Here is a 26616-nt window from a genome sequence, read left to right as displayed (position 1 = left end):
GATGTCTATCAATGATCTTAAATTTTATCTCGTAGCTGACAAGGAATTCCAGAAAGATTTTGAGCAGGGAAAAATGTAATATTACTAGAATTTCAGAAAGATTAATATGATATATTTACAGACTGCAGACATAAAGATCACTTAAAAGATTGCTGCAAGTATGGAGATTCCTCAAAAGACTAGGAATAGACTTACCCCAGATCCTTTCAGTACTTTGATTCACCATAGCAAAGCATGGAAATGGTACAGAAATCCTCTCTAACACCATCCCAGATCCACTTGCTCTGTCCACACAAAGTCTGCAAAGGATGATCTGATCTGCCTCAGCAACATCTTTTCACATTGGCCACCTCCTTTTTAGCAGGAGGTGGTTGTAAAGGATGGGGAGAGGAAAGGAACACATGCTTTTCTGATGAACCTCCAAATAAAAGTATAAAGTAAGATAAAAGTACAAAAGATGAGAGATTGTTACTACTCAAATTTTCAAATGACAAAACACCAGAGCTTGTGATTGTAAGTACGAAGTATTTACTTCTGCAAAGTATATTTCCTTTCCTGGTCAGTTTGCTTGATTGGTAGCTTGGCCTGTCTGTTTATCTGTCACATATAAGAGTGCACACACACATGCATGCCCACATGAATACTTTTTAGAGGCAATAATAATGACATACAGACTTAGAGTTCACCAACCTCCGCTTTGTCTGCCTTCACTTTGCCTATCAAGTAGAGACATTGCAGAGTAGTTCCAATTATAATTCCATGGAATTTCTGTAAAGGAAATACAGAGATTTAGAATGAGAATTTCTCATTGCTTGATATCATTTTACTTAAATGTATGCTTAAGACTGGGATTTAGACTGGGATTTCAAAATTGTAGAATAGATAAACAAGATTACACTGTATAGCACAGGGAAATATACACAAAATGTTATGATAAATCACAGAGAAAAAATGTGACAATGAGTGTGTATATGTCCATGAATGACTGAAAAATTGTGCTGAACATTGGAATTTGACACAACATTGTAAAATGATTATAAATCAATAAAAAATGTTAAAAAAAAAGAAAGAAAATTGGAATTTGGATAAAATCCAAAATAAGTCTACCTCTAAAATGCTTATGCTAAATTTTAGAATTCATTTCATACATCCTTATCAAAAAGTTATATTTTCAAACCTTGGGAAACAAATTCTACTTCTTGGCAACGAAATCTAAGCTGATAACTATAATAAGTCAGAAAATTTATCTGAAACTTGGAAACAGGCAAAAAAGAAATTATTGGGTGATCTTTTAGTGAAGTTCTGGGCTTATACCTTTGATTAGTTTTCTATTGACTGGTCTACTCTTTATCTGCATAGGGCAGTGATTAACTTGTAGATTTTTATCCAATATAGATACAAGTATTTTATGTCTGGTGGAAAAGATAACTCCAAAGGTTATGATTAATGCACTTTAGGACTTAAATTAGTTTTGCGTGTAACTGAGAAATCTTAACACTTCTTTATGAAATTGCCTACCGATACATGGCTCCTAAATTTTCATTTGAACTGGTCTTAACATCTTATTGATTCCTTCATTAATTAATGAGATATCTTTGACATCTCTTCATTTTCTATTTATGAGTCTTTTTTTTTAACCTTTTGAAAATTATACTTTCTCAAACTCCATGAGTATGCTACATAGAAAATCCTTCTTTCTCTCCATCCTTAACCCAATTCAGGAAAGGCCAATAAAGTACATTTATTTTAATTAATTAATTTCTTTCAGGTCTCCTAAGTCACTAAGTGTGCATAAGCCAAGACTAGAAAACTTTACGTGTAGTTTCGTCTTGTTATCCCCCCCAAATCAGATGGGATAAAAATCCATAATCTTGAGGGGAGTATAAAGTCTAAGTAAAAGAGTGTTTACAATCAAGGGGTAATCAGCTGTCAGAAAAAAAAATTACCTGGACACAACTGTGATCACTTTAGAATAAGAATGCTTCTTCAAGGTCTGCCCTCAGTGAGTCCCAAGTAACCTCATTAAGGATACAATTCATATTTCAATAATCTAGGCAGAGCTGCATAAAATAACCTTATGAGCCAGGGAGTTAATAGCAGTTAGATGAAAAACAATAGGGAACAAAGTGCTGGGTATTGTGACAAATTGGTGAGTACATGCTTTCTATAAAAGTATCGAACATTTTTTTAAAAAGCAAAATTAAATATTGTGTAGGCCGAACAAAATTCACTTGTGCTGCAATCTTTATACCCCAACCTAAGGGCTGTTTCTTCTTTCACCAGAATCTGTGTGCTCCTAACCAACACTAACAGTTCTAACAGCACCACTCTCTAGGCACCCAGTCGTACTCTCAGTTACCTGCACCCCCAAAGTAGGCTCAGGGTTCATACTGTTGCTGAGAAGGGAGAACCAAGGATGGGATATCCTGAAGTTCTGGATTTTCTCCAACCCCTGCAGGGCCATCAGCCGCTTTGAAAGGGTAGCCTGGCCAAATGCACACAAGCAGCACAGCTTGGAATTTGAAATGCTTATAAGACACTTAACAGCCAGCCAGGGAACTGAGTAATGACTCCTTAGCTGGAACCAGGCACTCACCCAATCTTGTGACGCTCTCTGCACACACATCACATTACACAGCAGCCAACTGGAAAGTACATTTAAGCTGTTAAACTCAGAGGAGTGGAAGAATGGGAGGGAAGGGGGGAAGAAATGGGATGTGGGAGGAAAAAGGGAAGAAATAGAGCAAAAAAAGGATTAGGAGTCAGAAAACTGAGTTTCATTTCAAAGTCTGCTACTAATTAAGGACAATATGACTTGGAGCAAGTTATTAACCACTTCTCAACTCAAATTTATTCTAAAATGAGGATATATATGTGTGTGTGTGTGTGTGTGTGTGTGTATAATTTTTTATAAAAAAACAAAATACACTAATTAGATCCAAGATGGAGAAAAACCTGATAAGGAATAAATTTGCCAGAGAGAGCTTTAGGGGTAATTACATATTACAAACTAAGCACAACATTAGTTTCCATTAGGGGGCTGAGAAGAATAGCTACAAGAGGATTAAATTAAACAATATATGGCAGGGTAGGCACAGAGCTCAGTGGTAGAGTATGGACTTCACATGCACAAGGTACTGGGTTCAATCCCCAGTACCCCCCTTAAAAATAAATAAATAAGTAGTGTATGAAAATGTCTGCCACAGTACTTGACACAAAGTAGTCAATCAATAAATGGTGGTGTTTTCAAACTTTAATATGCCCTCCAGATTGGTTTTAAAAAATCAAGTCTAGTAATACTGTGTTTGAGAGAAAGTGGAACCACTGGAACACTTACATACTGGTGGTGTTAAAAATTGGACAACCACTTTGGAAAACAATCTGGCCTTATAAAGTTGCTGGAGCATTTACCCTATAATCTAGCTAGTCCATCTTATATATACCCTAGAGAAACTCTCATACTATACCATACACAAGGATGAGTACAGGAGCACTGCTCAGAACAGCAAAACTGGAAACCAATCAAATGACTATTAATGGTAGAAGGAAGAAGTAACTTGTGGTGTGTTCATACAATGGAAAGTGACACAGGTGTGAAAATGAGTGAGCTAAGTTATACACGTTAACACTGTTAAATCTCAGGAATTTAACATTAAGGGAAAAAAAAAACAAATTGCAAAAGAATACATAATCATTCCACTTACATAAGGTCAATGATCATGTAAAACTGTATCATCAGGGATAAATACTTTCAAGGTAAATACAGAGAAACAAGGGAATAAAAAGTACAAAATTCAGGATCGAGGTTAGGGAGAGGGAGGGGGAGGGGGAGGGGAAGGAAAAGGCATATTCAGAGCTTCAGGCTACACTTGTGCTCATGCTGTTACTCTTTACAATTTACACATTTGTTACAATTTTTATTCAATATATGATAATAATAAAAAACTGAAAAATCAAAATGAACAGACTAGTAGGAAATACTCTTCCTACCTGACTCAGGAGAGTAATTTTTTAAGTAACACTTATTAAAAGAGTAAGCCCAATTCAGGTTACTACATTAAAATTTTTTTTAATTTATTTTGAGATAATTTTAAAATTACAGAAGAGTTGCAAAAATAGTACAGAGAATTTTCATATATACCCCACCCACCTTCTTATGTTAATATCTTACATAACCATAGAACAATTAACAAACTAAGAAATTAACCTTTGTATAACCCTATTAACTAAAGTACAGAAAATATTTATTTCTTTTACGAATTCTTTCCACTAATATCTTTGTTGTTGTTGTTCTAGGACCTAATCCAGGATCCCATGTTGCATTCAGTTATTTGTCTCCTTTAGTCTGTGACTGTTTCACATTCGTTCCTTGTTTTTCATAATCTTGACAGTTTTGAAGGGTACTGGCCAGTTCTTTTGTAGAATGTGCCACAACATGGGTTTGTCTGATGTGCCCTTGTCACTGAATCATGTCAGGGGATACCCGCTGTTGTATGTATTCCTGGTGATGTGAGCCTAGAATGCTTGTCTAAGATGGTGTCTGCCAGAACTCTTCCCCATAAACTTATAATTTTTCCCTTTGAAATTACTAAAAATTTGAGGGGAGGACCATCACATTTTAAAAAGAAGGTTGAAAAACAGTCGAGTCATAAAGGAGTCATTAAAGAGAAGTCAAAAAATAACACCAGCCTCTAAAAGGCATGGTTATATGAACTAAAGCTCCTCATTTAGACATGAGAATCTAAAGGTAGCAGAAGAGGTCCCACCTTGAGGTGATAACCTCCAAGCGGCTTAGACCTTAAACTGAATTGCACAACATGGAAATGAGGATGACCTTACAGAAACTTGGGGTTGAGGGTAGAATACTGATCCACTGATCAGTATTAGCCTACAGAGTTCGAATTGGCACTACATTGCAAACCAGTCAAGCCACAGCTGTGATTCTGTGCTGCCAGCATTCTGCACCCTCCACAGCACACCTGCTACATACAAAAACCTGGTGAGTTTACTAGGTATGAAGTTTTAGAGAAAGACTTTAAGTTTATTTTGAGCTTGTTTTGAAAACAACATAAAGTAAAACACAATGCAGTCTGGCGACGGCATATTTGTGATGCCAGCATAGCCAATGACTCTCAGTACTAGACTATCCTAGGCCGCATGCACACAAGTCATTATTGGCTCTCAGTGAATAAATCTGTCTTCCAGAGACTGGAGCTCTTTACCAAAGAAGGAGTAAACCCCTGCTCAACTTGAATGTTTTTGAGAACCTGAGGAAAGGACTCTCACATAGAAGTAGATGTGCCCATAAACCTCTGACTAAAATAAGAGCTACATTTCCCCAAAACTTGTGTAAAATCATGGAAGCTTCCAGTCTATTCCATTAAGGGTTTCTGAGTTAGCTATTCTATCCAATGCACAAATCCCCAGAATTATTCCAGAAATCAACATTCTCCCATTCCAATTCTCACCACATGAATCTCAAAAAGGTAATAAAAGTTTTCCTTTTTAATGCAACAGAAGCACATATACTACAAAAAAAAAAAAAAAAGCAAGTCTTACCCAGAAATGCTTTTAAAAGGCATAGCCTGAAACCTGCCAGCACTCCATACTACGCCTCTCTTCTCAGTTCCAATCCCTGCATTATCCCCTCCTTATTTCAATCACAAATTCTTTCTGACAGGAAAACACTCTAGGAAAACAAAGATTTCCTAAATTTAGAAACTTTAAAACTCTGGGAGACGTAGAAGACATGAAACATTTGCTAGTCTATCATGCCATTGAGATGACTAGATCTCCTTCAGTTTCCTACGTCTAACTGATTCCGGGCTTCTGGGGACTTGCCCAAATCCTTTTTTGTGGATTTTTCTTCCTTCTGTTTCCTCTAGATAGCAAAAATGAAAAGAGTCTCAAAACCTGCATTTTCAACCTGCTTCTTCCAAAACTGGTTCATGGACCCCTCACAATCTTTCAATTAACTTGGATTTGGTTTCAGGTGGTTTAAAGCAAAAAGCTAAAGATGAATGCAAAACAAATTTCAAACACAAAATGGAGTATAAAAGAACCTGCAAAACTGCAGTTTCTTAGCTGGTTTTTATTTTCAAACTCATGATCTTCCTCAGGAGTTACCTGCTCAGTCTATAAGGCAGGCTTTGTAAAGCAACTGTGTGCTACAAAACTCCCTCTTTTCTGCCTAGAACTTTAAACTGGGTCTGAACAAATATTGGGGTCCATGAAATATCCTTCTGGTGCTTGTAACTTTGCAGTCTCATAGAGAAAACTCCTTATTAGGTAGCATAATACTAATGCTTTGGGATGGTTTATTTTCCTCTTTTTTTTAGTCTATAAAAATGAGTCAATGTTTACTAAGCTAGTCTTAACTGTTCTGCACATATAGGTAGTTAACAGATGTCTGTTGAATGGAATCTTGGAAACAAGATTCTTTTTTTAAATAAATATTATTTAAAATACGTTCTTTTTTTAAAATAAATATTATTTGTTTTAAAACTGGGGGCGAGAGAGAGAGGAGAAGGAGCACCGACTGGTGGGGAGTTCGAAAACCCCTGTTCTATTCTCAGCTGGATTCTCAAGTTATTTTTACCTAAAGCAAATGACTCTTTCCTTAAGTTTTCCAGCTTTTCTTATCTGCAATAAAGGGCAATACCTGCCACTTCCCTTTCCCACTCAAGAAAAAAAAACAATGTAAAGCAAGAGTTTTTCAAATAGTGTTATGCAGAGAAAGGAGGTTTCAGAACCCTATTCTGAATTGGATTAGGGGTAGAGGGAAGCAGAGGAGAAGGGTACTTCCTCTCCCTTAACTTGAGTAACTCCAATTTTATTAGGGCTTTTCCTATATTTTAAATTGGAAAAGTAGTTTCTCTTGCTAAAAACAAAGTTGGAAGATCAGCTGGTACTTCTGGGGTAAGTACTTATTTGAATAAGTTAAAATGTACATTTTTAGAGGGAACTTGGCTTCCAGCTAGGCCAGGTGCAGTTCAAAGTCTTTAAACAGTCTCTCTCAAGGTACCTAAGATTGGCATCTATGCGGCCTTGGCACAAATTCCCAGCAAAAGCTGGGACTACTGGGAACCACTTGAAGGTATTTCACTTTCACACCTCCATCTTTCCTATTCCCCAGGTCAGGCCCCACAGTTCATTAAGACACTTAGTCTTCTCCTCTCTTGTTTTCATGACAATTCATTCTCTTGTTTTTTCTGCTTTGCAGTTGATGTAGTAGAGTTAGACTGACCTAACTCTAAACCCGGAGTCAACACTATCAAACTTATGACCTTGGGCCAATGATATAATCACTCTGAACTTTAGTCTCCTTATCTCTCACATGAGATAATCACTTCACCTTGGTTGCAAAGATTACGTAAAATAAAGTATATCAAGCATTTTTTTACAGTGCCTTGCGTATAATAGGTGCTATTCCCCCAAAGCACTGTTCTTATCCCTGTTTCCTGTGCTTACTTTCCCTGAGTTATGATACCATATCCTCTCATTGCATCTCTAGCCTTGGCTCCTAAAACTATCTCTAGTCCCAAATTCATATGATTAGACATTTCCGAACTAGATAACTATGTCTCAAAATGGCATTTCTTACCTTCCATGATTTTAAGCATACCTGCTCCTGCACCTTAGTGTTCTGTAACTTGTCCATAAAATCTAAGAGTTACCTTCTGTTCCTCTTCTTCCTGTAGACTCTATATATTCCATCTGAGGGTCTCTTGAAGCTGTTACCTCCTTTCTAATCTCACTAATATCATCTCAGATTATACTTTCCTCCCCAATTTAATATACCCTGTTATTTGCTTCCAACTTTTATAAACTATCCACTGTTGCCCTGCAGCAGAACACTGATAATGTCTTCTTACTGATCAGCTCAAAAACCTTCAATGCTTCCCATGGGTTACTGAATGAAGTTCAGATATATTATCAGCCACACATTCAAGATGCTCTAATTTGAATTCAAACTGTTCTTTTATTTTTCTCTTCCACTATTTACTTTTACTCAAACTGGCCTATGTACTTTTCCCTCTATATGGCCCATGCTGTTCTGCACCTGTGCCACTGCTCACACTGTTCCTTCCAAGGGTAATGCTCTGCTCTTTACCAGCCAAAGTCCTTCAAAGGTTATTTTACAAAGGCCAACTCAAATCCCATGAACTTTCCAATGAAGTTTCTCTGGTCTCTTAATCCAGAAATAATCTTTCGCTCCCTCCAAACTCCTATACTACTTGGTTGATGCTATTCTCCTAAAACTATTTTTTATTCTCATTTTTCTTGTGTTATAATTATTTTTTTGAATTTTATCTCCCCTGTCAGGTTGGTAAGTTTGAAAATGTCTAATTAATTTATGTGTCTTCTAAAGCCCTAGCACAGGGCCTGGCTTCCAAGTAGATGACTGGCAAATAAATTTTTAAAATTTTGAACTTGAAAAAAGAATGAAGACCAACAGTAGGTAAGTTCATTGAGAATATCAGACTATGGAAAATCTTTCTGAAAAATACATGTTACAAGATGTCACCTGCTGGGGGAGGGTATAGCTCAAGTGGTAGAGTACGTGCTTAGCATACACAAAGTTCTGGGTTCAATCCCCAGTACCTCCTATGGAAATAAATAAACCTAATCACCTTCCTTCCCCACCAAAAAAAAAAACCCCAAAAAAACTAAAAAAAAAGAAAACTAAAAAAAGATGTCACCTACTGACAACTTCATCAAGACAAATGCTATAAAGAACACAAACACTATCTGGTGATGTTTAAAATCAGTTCTGGGATCTGTACCTTCCTCAATTAAAACCAATCCAAAGACACATTCCCTTTAGCTTCCCTACTTCATTAGATACAAACATGGCAGTCATAAAGCGGGGAGTGTCCGTGAATAACATAATCCAAAACCCTAAACTGTGAGGGATTTCTCTGCTGGTGGTCTATATTCCACTACTCTACTTCACAGTAGAAGGCAGAACGTTTTTAATGCTACCAGGTCAACAAGCTGTGGGAGTTTAAGTCACTCCAGTATGAGGTTCCCTGTTCCCAGGGAACTCTGGCTTTGAAACTAAACTGGGAACATCCCTGGGTCACAGTGCCATCTAGAGTTGTCAAGAGGTTTTCTCACATCATACGGGGTTTCACTGGGTCTAAGGAGAGTCACAAAGGGATCAAGTTGAACTAAATTAAACTAAGCCCAAGTGAGAAGAATCACATTGCCTTCCCCTCCCACCAGGAATGTCCGGGCTGGGAGCCATCCTGGATCTTGCATGGCCTCTCAGGGTCACTATGATTACAGAATTTCGTAACTGGAAAAGCACTGGGAGACACCTGGTCCATTCTCCCACCCACAGCCGTCATTTCCTGTGTTTAGCAACCAGGAATACTTCCAGTGAAGATGAAATCATTCTTTTCTCAGGACAGCCTCTACATTTTCAGACAACTCAATTTATAAACTCTCTTATTCATTAAATTTCTCCTGACTCCTATAAGGCCTGGAGGTAAGCAAGCACCAACAACAGGACCTGTCTAAGTTCTATCTTTATCTTTCCCCAGCTGGTGAGCACTGAGATGAGTAAGAACAAGCACCCAGCTCTTGAGTGTGCTACTTTATGTATTACTCTACTTCCATCATCACTTTCCATCATGTGGTAATACGGTCAACTGTACTAGGTGCTGGGCCCGGGGGTCCTGAGCCCTAAAATACGGCTGATTCACCTACTATATGAGCAGCAACCACTAAAGTGAATTATGAGCACCTCACTTGTTTCTCAGCACAGATCTAGGAAGTCTTAGCTTTGCTGCTTGTCCTAATACTCAACTATAATCTTATCCAACCTCAAAGCCTTTTAGGGATTTCAGTTCTCTATTTTATCTCTCAGAGATTTCCAATAACCTTACTGACATTCACTCTACATACTTCAAGCCCAACAAATCCAAATCACATGCTAGCTTAATTGGTTGGGCCTCCCAGACAAATGCTGTCTGAAGCAAGAGTTCTGCTCATTGCAGTTCTGACAACAGACTGAGCAGGTGGGCAAAATTATTTATTCTTACAGACTTCCTCAGTGAGTCCAATCTAACAGAAGATCCTGACACTCCCTGAATTTCAGTAACTACTGATGGACTTCCTCTGACTTATGCTTAGTGGTCAGCTATGTGGCTGACCTCAAGAAGTTTGTGGTGCTTGATAGGGAAGCTATAGGACCCAAAATGGTGTATATATAGTAGAATCTGGGAACAAGATTTTAAATTCACCCACACTCTTGAAAGAAAGTTAACAAGACTTCAACATTAATGAATGCTTAACCATCTATGGAAATATTCCCTGAAGTAATCTGCTTAGGAGATGACTTACAAATGTGCTGATAAGATTAAAGTACAGCCTAAATAAATCTCAGCATGGGGCTTAGGGTTCCTTGCCAGAAAGGGAGGCATGAAGTTAAAATAGGACTAATCTAAGAGAAGCTCTACTCATTAAAACTAACATGTTGGTCATGACAGAGTGAAGGAAAGTCAGTTTTTAGAGCAGAAAATACTGAAACATTTATCACTGTTTAAACCACTGCCTGGGGAAAAGTTTCTGATTATAATGCCTATCAGAGTTACTTGGAAAGAAATATCACTAGAAGACAACAGTTTATCAGACTATCAGAATACCATATCTTAATGCAAATACCACACAAAAACATCTAGTTCTCTTTGTTCTAATTCTGGGATCTCTAATTTGGCCTCCTGGGTAGAGCTGACCACTAGAAGGCAATGCCCTGGACATTATTAGATTTTCCATGGTAAAACTTCTAAAGTAGCTGTTTTGTTGATAAATTATTATTTCCAGAAAGAAAAGAGTGCACTGATCCCTTGGGACCTGGTCACTCCTAGGACAAACTGTAAATTGAATTTCTAAATTTGTATACCTCGGATTGGTAAGGACCACATCAGGATACAGATTTGAGAGGCTCCTCTTTAGCAGTCTGCTGTCTCAGCCTCACTCCCACACTGCTTCACAACAATGTGGTATTTTGTAAAACTTAATGACTGTAGACTCATGAACTCTAAGATTTTCTTAACTCAACCCTGTTAAGACTACTTTGAGTCTCAGTCTTCTCATATGTACATAAGCAGGTTGGACAAGATAATTTCTACTGCCCCTTCCAGTCTTAGAATTATTCCATGACTCTAAAAAATTATTAGAAATAAAAAGATTTCAGTAAGATGCCTAGTTACAAAATAAATTTACAACTAAAAAGCCTTTATAGATACTTACAATAAAAAGAAAAAAAATGGGAAAAGTATCATTTAAATAGCAACAAATTTTCAAACAATGAGGCATACATCTAACAATAAATATGTAGATCTATATGGTAAGTCACTAAATTTTACTGAGGGCCACAGAAGACCTGAACAGAGAAATATCATGTTTCTGAATAGTGAGAGGCAACATTGCAAAGGTATAAACTATCCCCCAGATTAATCCAAAAATTAAATATAATCAAAACCAATGGAAAAAAATTTTTAACTTGAATAAGTAATTTAAAAATGTATCTGTAAAGAGAGCACTCATTCACTATCTTTTCCAGTTGGAGTTTCCTAGAGGAGATAGAATTTCATGAGTTCTTTGAATAAAAGGAAGCATCTGTGTACTTTTTGAAGGCAAAGAAACAATTTACATTGCTTTAATATATCATCAAGCCTAGCATACACATGTAGTACTGTAAACCTGGCATTGTCAGATTTAATTATTTGCGTAAAGTCAGCTTTCATGGGCACACTATAGAGTGATTTTGCTGAAGCATAAATCTGAACTGGGTGCTCTGTGAAACAGTTAGTGTGCAGTAGAAACTAAGACGGTGGGTGCACCTAGCTGATTGCCTAGAATTTGTACCTCAAAGACGTTTTTCTTTCTTTTTTTTTTTTTGTCTACTTGCTATCTCATACATAGTAATTTTCATCTTAGACCCATAGGTTCTTTATCTATTCAATTATATTTTATTTTAAATTATTTTATTTTTAATTAATTATATTTTATTCCATGAGAAGAATTATATACTACAAGGACATTCACAAATTTAGTGACAGCTGACAGTCACAGTCTTACTCATTAATGGAGTCTCCCCACCACACACACATACAATGGTTGGTTGTAAGGCTCTGAAGAAGCACAGGAAGAGCATGACAAGGTCAAAGTGGGAACAGAAGTGGCTAGGGATGAATGGTCAAGGATCAAAAAGAAAATACAGATTGGGGGAGATGAAAGGAGAGTGAACAAGCATGCTGAAGTTTAAATGAAGTGAATAAGGTTATAAAGAGGTTCTTAAATTCATTAAACAAACATGTCAAGTATTACACTAGGGCTAGGGAATGCAGAAAAGGATCAGACACCATCCCTATCACTGTCTTAAAGAAATTAACTGTCCATTAGGGGAGACAGAAGGAAAAAACTGCTATCCAGTGTGGTGGGTAGTACGACTAAGGCAAGGACAGGGTGTCGTAGAGGCGCAAAAGCTGAGCATTTAAGCCAGATTACAGGGATCTGGTAACGCTTCTTGGAGCAGATCCTGAGCTGAGTCTTCAAACACAAAGATAAGTTAGTTAGCTTAGTGAACATGGGAGACAGGGTTTTCTGGGCAGGAGAGAGGAACAACTTATGAAAGGGCATGCAGTAGAGTACATTATTGCAGAATACCACTGAATACTTTAAAAGGTAAGTTAACATAATCAGACTTGTGATTCAGAAAAATACAGCATCAGTGTGGAGTCTAGCTTGAATGATGTTCAGGAAATGAGCTAAGATGTTGCTATTCATAATCCAGAGGAAAAATATTGAATAGATGAGTTAAGGCACTGGCAATGGGGACTGGGAGAAGAGGTTACACTTGACAGTTACATAGAGCTAAAAATCAACACAGTGGAACTTATCCTGGTGAATTTACTAAACTTACCAGAGTTCAGTTTTTAGACTCAGAAACTTCGCTTTGGCTGCTCATTGAGACTGAACACATAATTCAAATTAACTTTAATAAGGTTTTAGAGGCTGATGTAAAACCAGAATGGGAGATGATTATTTGCAACAAAATAATAACTGTCATGGTGACTATTTGCTTTGGCACATCCAGACATTTTCCCCTTGTGAAAAGATATACATGAAGAACCAGTCATAATCAGAGGGATGCTTGATCTACATGTAATTAGAGGCAAGGAATAAATCGTGTGTTTTAAATGTTTAATAGCATCAGGCCACAATGCAGAGATAGGAATGATTGAGTTTGTGGGCTACAATCTCCCCCTTGGACAGTACTTGGATAGGCACAACGTACATCAAATCATCATGTTGTACACCTTAAACTTACACAGTGTTAAATGTCAGTTATATCTCAATAAGCGAGGGACAAAAAAAAAGAGCCATTCATGTACATGTTATAGTGAAATACAGAAATGAGTAAGACTGTGAGTAGGGGAGAGAATTAGATATAACAGTATAAAAAGATACAATGCAAAAATGGTACATGTGTTAAGGGGACTTGGGGGATGGTTTGTTTACTAAACAAAGTGTCAAAATGGTTCTGAGAAGGGAGAGTTATTCTAGGTAGAGAAGTCAAGAAGAGCTTAATGGGAAAAGTGGCATTTGAGCTGTGTCTTACAGTAGCAGTGAAAGTCTCAGTAAAAAATAGATTCAAATCATTTTTTCCCTGATGCTCAAATAACCTTTTCAATCAAAGATGTCATATTAATTAAAGATTTGCCATTACTTACTAATAACTGTATCTAGTTATGAAAAACGTTATAGATGTAATTTGATACCTATTTTTAAAAATGGTAAGACACAAAAGGAAAAGCTAAGCAGAAAAATAAATAAGGTGTCAAAGCTTAGTAATTGTGCATAGACCTCTGTGGCCCCAGGGTTTTATCGTTACTCAACATTTCCTTGTTTGGATCTTTCAGAGGCAAAGCAGTTTTCTTAGTAGTTGACTCTCTCAAAGGGATGACCAAGAAAAAAAAAAAAAAAAGAAACCAAAATTTCCTTAAAAGGTATATTTGGTTTTACCAACCCATGGATTTTAGAATTTTGTAATCATACAATTCATTAAACTTCATTTTATTGCTTTGAACCTTCTGGATCTTATATTTTAGTAGGAAAAGATTTAGTTCACTATAGCAGTAACTAAGGGAGTAAAATCCCTTAACTGTTTTACTTTTCTCCCTGATCTGTTCCATCTCTCTTCACTTCACACTCTCACAAACCCTCTTCATTCTTTATACAGAACATTAAGTAATGCTCTTTGCATCTCATCATCTGAACTGGATCAATCAGCACTTTTTTTTTTTTACTCCTTTATGTCTCTGAACCATGAATAAACCCCAGATCACAAACCTTTTGATGACTTTGTTTCTCCTTATCACAAAAACTATAAGAAGAAATAACAGAGAATCTTATCATTTGCATTTGTTTAGGTTTCATAGTTTATAAATCATCTCACTAAATCTGAGCTATAAGGAAGATAATTACCCATTTACAGTTGAGAAAAGATACATTAACAAACTGAAGAATAAAAACTATTTAATCATCTCAATCGATACAAAAAAGCTTTTGACAAAATTTAACATCCATTTGTGATTAAAAACTCTTCAGAAAGTGGGGATAGAGGGAACACAGCTGAACATAATAAAAGCCATATATGACAAACTCACAGCTAACATCATACTTGATGGTGAAAAACTGAAAGAATTTCCTCTAAGATCAAGAACAAGACAAGGATGCCCTCTCTTGTCACTTCTATTCAACATAGTTTTAGAAGTCCTAGTCACAGCAGTCAGAGAAGAAATAAAAGGAATCCAAATTGGAAAGAAAGTAGTAAGAATGTCACTGTTTGTTGATGATGTGATGCTATACATAGAAAATCCTAAAGAAGCTACCAGAAAACTACTAGAGCTCATCAATGAATTCGCTCAAGTTGCAGGATACAAAATTAATACACAGAAATCTGTTGCATCTCTATACACTAACAATGAAGTATCAGAAAGAGAAATTAAGGAAGTAATCTTATTTACTTAAAATGGATTAAAGAACTAAATGTAAGACTGGATTCTATAAAACTCTTAGAGGAAAACATAGGCAGAACATCCTTTGACATAAATCGCAGCATATTTTTTTGGATCTGTCTCCTAGAGTAATGGAAATAAAAACAAAAGTAAACAAATGGGACCTAATTAAACTTAAAAGCTTTTGCACAGCAAAGGAAACCACAAACAAAATGAAAAGACAACCTACAGAATGGGAGAAAGTATTTGCAAATGAGGCTGACAAGGGATTAATTTCCAAAATACACAAGCAGCTCACACAGCTCAAAAGCAAAGAAACAAACAACACAATAAAAAAACGGGCATAAGACCTAAATAGACATTTTTCCAAAAGACATACAGATGGCCAACAGACACATGAAAAGATGCTACACATCACTAATTATTTGAGAAATGCCAATCAAAACTACAATGAGGTATCACATCACACCAGTCAGGATGACCATCATCCAAAGTCTACAAATAATAAATGCTGGAGAGAGTCTGGAGTAAAAGGAAACCTCCTACGCTGTTGATGGGAATCCAGATTGGTGCAGCCACTATGGAAGACAGTGTAGACGTTCCTTAAAAAACTAAAAATAGAGTTACTGTATGATCCAGCAATCCCACTCCTGGGCGTATATCCAGAGAAAACTCTAATTTGAAGATACATGCACCCCACTGTTCATAACAGCACTTTTTACAGTAGCCAGGACATGGAAGCAACCTAAATATTCATCAATAGATGAATGGATAAAGAAAATGTGGTGTACACACACACACACACACAATAGAATACTACTCTACTATAAAAAGGAATGAAATAATGCCATTGGCAGCAACATAGGTGGACCTGGAGACTATCATACTAAATAAGTGAAGTCAGTCAGTCAGAGAGAAACAAATATATGACATCACTTATATGTGGATTCTAAAAAAATGACACAAACAAATTTATTTACAAAACAGAAAGAGACTCACAGAAAACAAACTTATGGTTACTGGGTGGGAAGGGGGAGGGAGGGATAAAATGGGAGTTTGTGATTGGCAGATACAAACTATTATGTACAGAATAAACAACAAGGTCCTACTGTATAGCACAGGGAACTATATATGGCTTACAGTAACTTGTAATGAAAAAGAATATGTGTGTATGTGTGTATATATACGTACGTACGTATGAATCACTGGGCTATACACCAGAAAGTAATACAACATTGCAAATCAACTATACATCAATAAAAAAATGGGAAGAAAGAAAAAGAAAAAAGTGAGCAGGAGTATGAGGGTGACAGAAGGTGGTAGGGTGATCAAGGTAGGGCTTATAGAAAAGGTGAGACTGAGCAAAAACGTGGAGAAGGAAGTTGGCCAAGGGGATATCTGGAGGAAGAGTGTTTCAATCAGAAGGAATAATGACAACACAGACTCTTTAATGAACAGCAAGAAGGCAGAGTAGCTGGAGCAGCAAGATGAGGGGTAGAGCGGCAGCAGAGAGGTCAGGAAGGGTGGTGGCAGACCATGTAGAGTCTAAAAGGCCCTTGTAAGTAAGGGCCTTGGCTTGAGTGAAAACGAGAGCCACCGTAATCTATCCAGGAACATGCCTATATTTTGCCATTTATCCAGGCCATCTTTCTGTCCATCAATAAAGTGTTAAAGGTTTCTTCATACATATTTTGTGCATTTCTTTGTCATGTTTATTCTTAGTCAAGATTTTGTTCCTAATGTGAATGGAATCTTTCTTCTATTATATTTTCTAATGGGTAATTGCCATTAATTAGGACAACCACTGATTTTTGTATGTTGATTAAGTATCTAGAGTTCCCTTTTCATGAGAAGATTCTAAACTTCATCCCCAGCTTGGGTAGTTTTTGGTATCTGAATCTGCCCTATACCCTTATCAGCTCCCTCCCAATACATTGGTGTTTCTTAAGACACTTGTAAAATGTACCACAGTCTCAGAGTATCTTTCTAGGTTTTCTGTCCAAAATTTGCTCCAATATACTCATTAGGAGGCTAGTATTCTTCAAAAACCAAAAAAGAAAATAACAACTATTGGCAAAGATGTGGAGAAATTAGAATCCTTGTGCACTATTGGTGGGAATGCAAAACAGTGCAACTTCTACAGAAAACAGTATGGTGATTCCTCAAAAAATTAAAAATAGAATTACCATACAATCCAGAAACATGACTTCTGATTATGTACCCAGAAGAACTGAAAGCAGGGACCTAAAGAGATATTTGTATACCCATGTTCATGGCAGCATTATTCACAATAGCCAAGGAGAAGAATCAACCCAAATGTCCCATCGACAAATGGCCAAACAAAATGTGGTATATACATATATATATATATATACACACACACAATGAGATATTATTCAGCCTCAAAAAAGAAGGAAATTGACATGCTACAATTTAGATGAACCTTAGGAACATTATGTTAAGTGAAACAAGCCAGTCATAGAAAGAAATAGTGTATGATTCCACTTATATGAAGCACCTAGAGTTGTCAGATTCATAGAGACAGAAAGAAGAATGGTGGTTGCCATTGCAGGGGCTGGGGTTGGGGGGACAGGGGAATTATTGTTTAATGGGTACAGAGTTTCAGTTTCAAAGTTGAAAAGAGTTCTCAAACTGGTTGGTGGTGATGGTTGCCTAACAATATGAATATACTTAATGCCAATGAACTGAACTGTACACTTAAAAAGTAATGTTGTATGTATTTTACAATTAAAGAAATTTTTAAAAATTCTGTTGTCTGTTTCCTGTTGCCAGTCTTTTAATTCTGTGAGGCCCAGTTTGGTCCTCTGCCTAGTGCTTTGAGCTCAGCTTTCCTGACTAAACTTTGTTTGGGCTTGGAACTCCTTAAGCCCCACCAACATTTACCCAGATTAAGGTTCCCTTTTTCTTGGAGCTCTCTTGTCAGTCCACTTTTATATATATATATAATATATATATATATAAAATATACACACACACACACACACACACACACACACATACACACAATCCTGCTCCTGAGACCCCCAGTTTGGGCCAATGCTCACTTCTGAAGAAAGATCTGAGAAGTAAAGCACACAATTCTAGAAAACAGACTGTCTGAACTTAAGGCTGTTAAATATATATCAAAAGCTTGAGAAACAGTATTTATGGAGAATTGTCTGAAGGATATACAGCTTACCCACTTCTTGGGATCAGTTTTTTGTTTGCTTGTTTTTTGTTTTCTAAGCCAAATTTCAACAGATGAACTCTAGAAACTTTGTGAACCTTCTAAAATTGTCCATAGACAACCTGTGCATTTTTTCTGGGGAGAGGTCCTGAACTTTTAAAAGATTCTTAATATGTTTTGTTATTGAAAAAGAGTTAAGAACCTTTCTCTGTGTACTCTAAAATTTGTTCTTCCTTAAATTGGATTATAAACAAAGCCAAGAAGGGTGAAATTCCCTATGGAAGAATTAGAGTCAAATCAAATACTGGTACTAAAGGTCCTTCCTTCATAAATTCAAGCATGGGATTTGGATAGCCACCAATGCATACACTTATGGCAATATTTGGATAAATATATACAACATCTTGCATGTACATGGAGTATACATAAGCTTAAAAAAAGCAACTTCAAAAGGTTTCATGGAAATTTTTAACAACTCACTCTTCTCAATCTTGGGATAATTCTTTTATGTAACCCTCATATGCCTTTATTTAGCTAAAATCCATCCTCCATCTTCAAAGCTCAGCTTTTAAAATTAAAACAACAAATGTAGTCCAAGAGGAACTGATTTTGTTTTACTAAACCAAAAACAATTTCCTTTCCTCCTCAAACATATACACACTCTTTGGAAGCCCCATAGCTCTTTTATTGTTTTTCAAATTCTTTAAAAGCATAGTTCACAAAAAAACTATGACAGAAGGTTTTCCCTCTGTTAGAGAGAACCCTCCCATACAACAATCAACAGTCAGTTGGTTGGAATTACATGGAGAGTCTAGTCAGACCTTGGTAGAAAGCCCAAACTTTCTCCAAAATAACCACAGCAGAAACTGATATTGATATGACAAACTGTCACAGTAAGGATGCAAAATATACAGTCTGGGATTGAAGACTTCATTATTAAACTAGATCTCTATAGGAAGAAAAATAAGTTCAATAAGACCCTTTTGATCATCTTATTTAACCACACATGGAAAAAGGAAGGAGGCTATCAGGAGGAGTATTCAAATCATGATTCATCTTATTATAATGTCAATAATCCCAATTAATTCAATCAGCCCAGTCAAAGTGTTTGTTGGACTATTCCTATGTCCCCTTTAAAATTCACAGATGAAAAACACTCTCTCACCGTTAGCTTTTGCTAAAGACACTTTGACTATAGTTGTTATCATAGCAGACCTTTGGCTTTCTGTCTTAAATACCTTCAAAATTGAAGGACTCACCTGTCTGCTTCAAGTCTTTAGGTAGAACATTCCTCTCATTACCTTCTAAAAAGAAAACTGAAACACTGTTCTCAAATGTGAATTAATAAATGGTTATAACCAAAGACTTTCTATAGTAATTTCAAGTTCAACTTTACAATTTTTTTCCTCCCACCTTTGCAGCAAAAATACTCTCAAGCCAGGTCAGAGGGAAGTCAAGTCTGAGTCCCGCACTAAGAAGTTTCTTGGAAATGCAAAATTCTAAGAAGTTTCTTGGTAGGCTTCAGTTCAATCCTGAGTGCTCAAGAGAGCACAAGCGGTCATTTTCCTGGCTTTGTGCATAGAATATGGTACAGTGTAGTACTAAACAAATACATTGTTGATTGTTGAACTTTGGGTATCTCAGCAGATATGAGCTGAGCACTTACCTGAAATTAAAGGTTTTATGTATTTCATCTCAGAGAAACACCACCTAAGAATAAAACAAAAACTCCCTGTCAGTTAGCCCATCAGGCCCTGATGATATAACACCTACACTTTATAAAAATGTGCTGTGTGCCGGACACTTTACTACAAACTTTATAATCTCATTAATTTTAATTTTCATTAAATTAAATTTATCTAATTTTCATTAAAATCTGGGCTTAAAATGATGGTATTATTCTTTTTTACAGATGAAAAATCTGAGGCTTAAGAAGGTTAAGTGAATTGTTCAGGGTCATACAACCAGAGAGTGGTGGAGTCACAGTGATAAGAGATTTGAATCCCTGCTTGCCTGACTCCTCTGGACGATGATTCTTAATACCATCTCTCTCCTAGACTTGGCCACAGATGAAGATATGATAGTCAAGTGGGTATCTATGACAGTAACTGAGAACTGTGGTCAAATACCATGGTTCAGAAGGAGTATAATTTAAAGATTTAAATGTCCAGATGCTCCTCTTTGGTGGATCTGGCACTGAGCTCAGAATGAAATCCACTCTTCTACTGTGTCCCCACATTTCAGCATCCCTTACTTCTTCACTTTTGACCCAGAATTTCTTAAAGCAATCTTTACCCAAAGTATGGTCCATGAATCAATTGTTTCAAAGACATGAAAAGTACTTGTGGAAACTACAGACACTTGCCCCCCACCCTGGATGTAATGGATCAGACTCTCTGGGAGGCGTGGCAACAAGATACCCAGGAGGTTCCTTTGCCAATTGAATTTTAGACTACTCATAGCTTTAGAGCAAAAGAGCTAGAGTAATCAAAAAGTAAATGCAAAGGTAACTTTCAAGTCAGACAGGTGTTAAGAACAGAGATCTTGTGAGAAGACATAGGGTAATAACATTGTTTTGGAACTGGAAACAATCTTGGAAATTATCTATTTTCAATGTTTTTCTATCAGTGTTCTATGAAGACTTAGGAGTTCTAAAATGGGATATAAGAAAAAGAAACTGGCAGTCAGAACCTAAAGTCTTAAAAAAGCAACTACAGAAGCCCCACTGGTATGTATTTTGTATCAGAAAAAAAATGTTTTTTTTTTAATTTAAAATAACAAAACCTTGGCTACACAAAGGGAGTTCTGAAAAAGTCTCGAGGCCCAATGTGGAGCCCAGACATATTGAATCAAATTTATGTGAGTTGGTTCTAGGCCTCAGCATTTTTTGGTAACAGGTGATTCCAATGTATAGACAAAGCCAGGAACCACTGCAACAGTCTGATCTATCCTTCTTCATTTGAGATAAAAAGAGACTAAGACCTAAGAAACTAAAGGAGATCAGGACTAGCACCAGTATCTCTTGACTACTAGCTCACTATGCTGTATTGCTCTCTCATCACAATCCAGAATGAACCAACTGTTCTAAGGTAGAGAGCATATGAATCAAAACTATTATGTAACTTCACATTTTTCCAAGTTCTCTGTACCTTTGAAGAGTGCTTCATATATATTCTCTCTTTAGATTTTTATACAGGGAAGTAGGCAAAACTTATGTTTTAGGTAGGGCCGGAATTTAAATCTTCATATTCTAACTTCAGGATTAAGTCAATTAAATTTAGTGCTTACTGAGTATCTAGTATGTGTTAGTCAAGACATGCTCAAAGATGCAAAAATAAGTAAGTTATCATCCATGCCCTCAATTGGTGTACAATCTTCTCAGAAAGACAACTAAGATACTGTACTGCTTGGCTTATCCCTAAAAATAGCAGAAACCAAAAACCTTCCTTGACTGGTCTTGATGACAAAATCCAATTCTCTTGAAATTCAGTCTGTGGCTTCTAATTTCTTCCTGAATATGGTTATTAATTCTAGGGAACACAAGAGATTTGAATACAGCAACTAAATCTCTAGGCAAGGCGAAGTAGCTGAAAATTCCTTGATAGGGGTAGAGAAGAGAAAATGGTACAATTTCAGTGAGGTTCATTTTATACTCTCCAAAGCCAAGGATGTGATTCGGCAGAAGACTGGGAGATTCCAAGAAAAATGACTGGAGGGACAAGACAGGGTATTCACAAAAGTAATTAATCCCTTATCCATAGCACTTAAATAACTGGGCAGTATACAATTTATGTTGTTGAAGATAATTACTGCATACCACAGGGGAAAATAACATGTAGGAAATAATATTTTAACTATGATCCAGGGTGATAGAGGTCACAGATGGACAAGAGTGCTCAAAAACAACTTCTTCATGAGGAATTCATCAGACACTGCAAAATGCTGCCATCCAGATTTTATTACATAAAAGATAATGAGGAAACCAGAAACACATGTTTTATTTATGGACTGAAAAACCTTGGTCAGGAATAGTCCATCACAGTTGTTCTCAAACTTTAACATGCATCAGAATCACCTGGAGGCTGGATCCCATCCCTGATCAGTTTGAGTCAGCAGGTTTGTGGTGGTGCCCAAGAATGTACATTTCTTACAAATACAGGTGATGCTGATGCTGTTGGTTCAGGTCCTATACATTGAGAGCTGCTGGTTTATTATAAAGCCCACAATATACTAGATACCCACACAAAACATGCTTGTTGCAAATTATGGCAATTTATTTAACTCTCTATTATTGACTTTGTAAATGATACTCTCCACCAACCTAATGGCCAAAAGTAAGACTACTCAGGAAGAAGTTATCGCTAGTTACCAAAGGAAACAATCTATTTTACAGCAAAAATACATGTTTTAGGTGACTGAGCATCTGACAGAGGCAGCCAATGAGGTACATCTAGCAAGCAAGAAATAACAGTGCCCTTTAAAAGTATTTAGCTATCTTGAGGTAGAAAAGAATTTCGTTTCTTACACTCAACAGGACACCCTTTGGACCTCTCTATACATTACTTGCTACCCAGAGTTCCATCCTCATTCTTCTTTTCTCACTATTCACTTTCCCTGAGTTTTCTTTACTCCATGGTTTCATTTAACACACACACACACCCCAGTGGTTAGTAACTTTGTTTAGGTTAAGACATTCCTTTGGGCATTTGATTAATGCTATAGACTGTTTATAATACACACCCACACACACATATATATTTTACATCCAATTCAGGACAAAGATTCTCATTCAAGTCCATAAGTCTCAAGAAATCCCTACTTGTAGGCTAATGATTAAAAAAATCTATCTTCAACCTGAATTTTTATCCTGAGTTTCAGTACCACATATCCAAATACCTATGTAACATCTGTATTTGGATATTACACAAATGCCTCAAAATCTACATGTACTGAAAAATGACTGTTTTATAGGGATGGGGTTTCCTTTTGGGGTGATATGTTCCAGAACTAGATAGTAATGATGGTTGTACAACATTGTGAATATACTTAATGACACCGAATTGTACACTTTCAAATGGTTAAAATGTTAAATTTTTACATAATTTGCATTTTCCAATGAAAAAAAATCTACATTTACTAAGCTGAAATTATCATTTCCATTCCCTACTTCTCACACACTCCAAATTTGTACTTTCTCTTATATTTCCTGTCTTTGAACATTGGTTACTAGTCTTACCATTTACCTAGTTGCCCAAGCCAGGAACCTGAGAGTCATTTTTAACAAGGCTTTTATTCTCCCACTTATAATTTAATCAGGAAGCTCTGTATGTTCTTCCTCATTAATAAAGCGTTAACTTAGAATAGTCATATACTTTTATCCCCAAAGCTTCAACCTAAGTTCAGGCTACCGTCATTAGCCTCCTCATCTCCAGTTTTGTAATTTCTCACCCTCCAACCCAACTCCACTTCAACTGACTCATCCTTATCTTGCCAGAGTGAGCTATCTTTTTGCTTAAAAACCTACCATTGAAGAAAAAACCCAAAAATCTACCATAGCCTTCGGGATAAAAGTCTAAATTCCTCCTCATGACCTAGCCTCTGCTTACTTCTGCAGTTTTATCTCTCACCATTCTCCTATACAAAGCCCAAACTGTCTAGGGATATAAGTTACTTGTAATTCCCAGCTCATTATCAATTTTTTTTCCACGCCAAGTGCACATACTATTCCAAGTTCCTAGAACTTCATTTCCCTCTGTTTAGACCTGGCTAAGTTCTACTGGGTAAGATTCAATTTATATCGTCTTACTCAGGAAGATTTTTCAGATGCTCCAAGGATTATGTTCTTATTATGAGCTCCCATGCTGTAAGTTTCCATGTTTATCTGTATCTTAACATTTATACTTTAAATTGAAGCCATCTGTCACCTTTTAAAGACCACATTATCCTTGAGGGTAGGGACTATATATATATCAATGCATCTCCAGTGCCTAAAATAGTACCCATTATGTGGTATGTTCTAAATAAATTATTTTTTAATGTACAATGATACCCTAGTGAATAACAGGAACCCTTATATCAGAAGTCACACACTCCTGCAGAATTTCCAACAACTTCCTACCTTACTTCTGTTAAAAGCCAGTCATTACACTGGGCCACAGGGCCTTCCCTACATGCTCTGACTTCATCTCCTACCATTTCTCCCTTCATTCACTCAGTCCCAGCCACATTTTGTTTTTATTAATTGGGGGGAGGTAATTAGATTTAATTATTTCTTTTTTTTAAACAACTGATATTTAATTGAAGTAGGTTCAAATATGGAACATACTACCTCTTACTTATCTGAAGCCCACATTTGCTAATACCCATGCATCCATTTATAGTAAAGGAACAGCCTCTACACCTCAGACTTCAGTGCTTGATATAAAGTACACACATCAAGGAAACAACTTCATCACTGATGTTACCTTTAATCTAGTAAGAGCTTCTCCATAAACAGGAACACCTCTAAGTATGGGTCTTTTAAAATCACAGCAGTCAGCTTTGCTGACCTGTCAATTACTCAGTTTCTCAGTAAAAAATTCATTATGTTTGAAATTACTCCACTTTTGAAACACGTAATTATTTTTGCTATGGGTTAAGGGTATACACTTTAAAATCAATTTTATAGAGGTATACTTTACATACAGGAAAAGGCATTCATACATTTAAAATTTTGACCCATTTTAAACAATGTGCACTCCTATGTAACCACCAACCACAATCTTCAGAGAAATCAAGAGCATTTCTATCATGCCAATGAGTTCCCTCCTTTTCCAGTCAAATTCGCACCTCTATACCCAGCCCGAGGCAACTAGCTATCTGTTTTGCTACTGGGGACTAGTTTTACCTAGGTTTGCTATTTCTGTAAGTGTAGAGAGCGTATTGGGGATTGAACCCAGGACCTTGTGCATGCTAAACATGCACTCTACCATTTAAGCTACACAGCCCCCAACAATTCTAGCCACACTTTGAAACTTGACTGGAAAAAGTATTTCTGCCAAAGAGCTGTTTAGACATGTGCAGGAAGGAACTAAAATATACTGAGTCTCCAATATGGATCAGGCCCTGTGCTAGGTACTTTCATGTGTCATATCATAGAATCCTCACAATCACTCTAGGACAAAAGTATTACTATTACCATTTCACAGCTAAGGAGACTAAGTCTTAGACTAGATTCTGAATTTGAACAGAGGGAAACTTTCTTGGAAAGAGTCCATGGTGCTGACTTTTCCTTCTCTAGATACCTTGAATGCTGGTTATTCTGTTTGCTGTTTCTTCTGCCCAATTCCCTCTGCCCTATTCTGGGAAGCAACCTCTATGAACTACATTACCCAGACTACCTTGCTCTGGGTTTCCAGGTTTGGGTTTTGCCAAAGGAAGGTAGGAGCTGGAGACCAGAGGGCTCTCTCACAGCTGTAATAGTGGCAGACTTAACTTCATCATCTAGATTCTCACTACTACTTCACCATGCTGTGATACTGCACTGGGTACTCAGTAGGCACTCAAGATGCTGATGACTTACCCTAAATTCACACAGGGATTTTGTTTTGTTCAATGCTAGGCTCCACGCCTAGATGAGTACCTGGCACATATTATGTGTTCAGCAAATATTTACTGATTTTGAACCCGGGACACAGCAAGACAAATTCCTTGGAAGTTACCAGAATTCAGAGAATCATTTATCATAATAATTCCTTATAAACTTAGAGAAAATAGAGTTTTCAAAGTGTTTTCACATTTAAATAAGTCTATGTGATCCCTCTGAGGGAAACATGGCAGGAATAGCCCATTTAACAGAAGCAAGAAACCACCTCTGAAAAGTTAAAAGTCAAGATTCCTTGACTAGTTTGTAGGAGAGCTGGACTACTGTTCACAGGTCTTCTGACTCCCACTTTAATACCATCTCCATTATTTCACATTGCTACTTCAGCTTAGCCATTCTGCTTCAAGATATGGGAGTTTCATTCAGGGAGCTAGTCCAAATATTCACAATAAACAGATGAGTCATACACTTATGCTGATAGAAATGATTATGCTTTTTAAAAAATCCACTATTAAAGGCACTTCTACTGCTGTTTACATACAGCCCGTATAATATTACAAGGCCTGTTATTTCCCACAGAGAGGAGGGTTACCATTGTGTGTTCTGGAATGAGGAGACAGCACTTTGAGACATCACTTCCAGTACAGACCAGAGCCAGGTGTTCAAAACGAAAAAACACCTTGCCCTTGGCCTGACCCCACCAGAGAGGAGTTGGCACATGATTTCTTCAAGATCAAATGCAGGAGTACGGTATAGCTCAGCTGCAGAGTGTGTACCCAGGTTCAATTCCCAGTGCTGCCATTAAAATAATAAAA

At 36.8% G+C, this 26616-nt stretch overlaps 1 protein-coding gene across 13 annotated transcripts in view; it reads right to left on the bottom strand.

The window, feature by feature from the left end:
• LOC102536083 (phospholipid-transporting ATPase FetA-like) overlaps positions 1 to 26616 on the bottom strand; it is a 74389-nt gene that overhangs the window by 46574 nt on the left and 1199 nt on the right. For 8 of the 13 annotated variants that reach the window (XR_012072073.1, XM_072959681.1, XM_072959690.1 and 5 more), the window contains exons 2-3: positions 19886 to 19929; positions 691 to 768 (exon numbers count right to left, since the gene is read on the bottom strand). Coding sequence is in view for 12 of the 13 variants with exons in the window: in XM_072959681.1 (XP_072815782.1) it covers positions 691 to 768; positions 19886 to 19913 (106 nt within the window). In the remaining variant the exon portion in view is untranslated. Of the gene's footprint in view, positions 1 to 690; positions 769 to 2596; positions 2646 to 5559; positions 5583 to 19885; positions 19930 to 26616 lie in introns of those variants that run through there. The other 5 variants (XM_072959683.1, XM_072959685.1, XM_072959684.1 and 2 more) reach the window with 5 other exon arrangements.

This window comes from Vicugna pacos, chromosome 4 (genome assembly GCF_048564905.1).
Source record: "Vicugna pacos chromosome 4, VicPac4, whole genome shotgun sequence".
Taxonomy (NCBI): Eukaryota; Metazoa; Chordata; class Mammalia; order Artiodactyla; family Camelidae; genus Vicugna; species Vicugna pacos.
The sequence above is the reverse complement of the archived record's forward strand: the minus strand, read 5'-3'. Positions and strand labels throughout refer to the sequence as shown.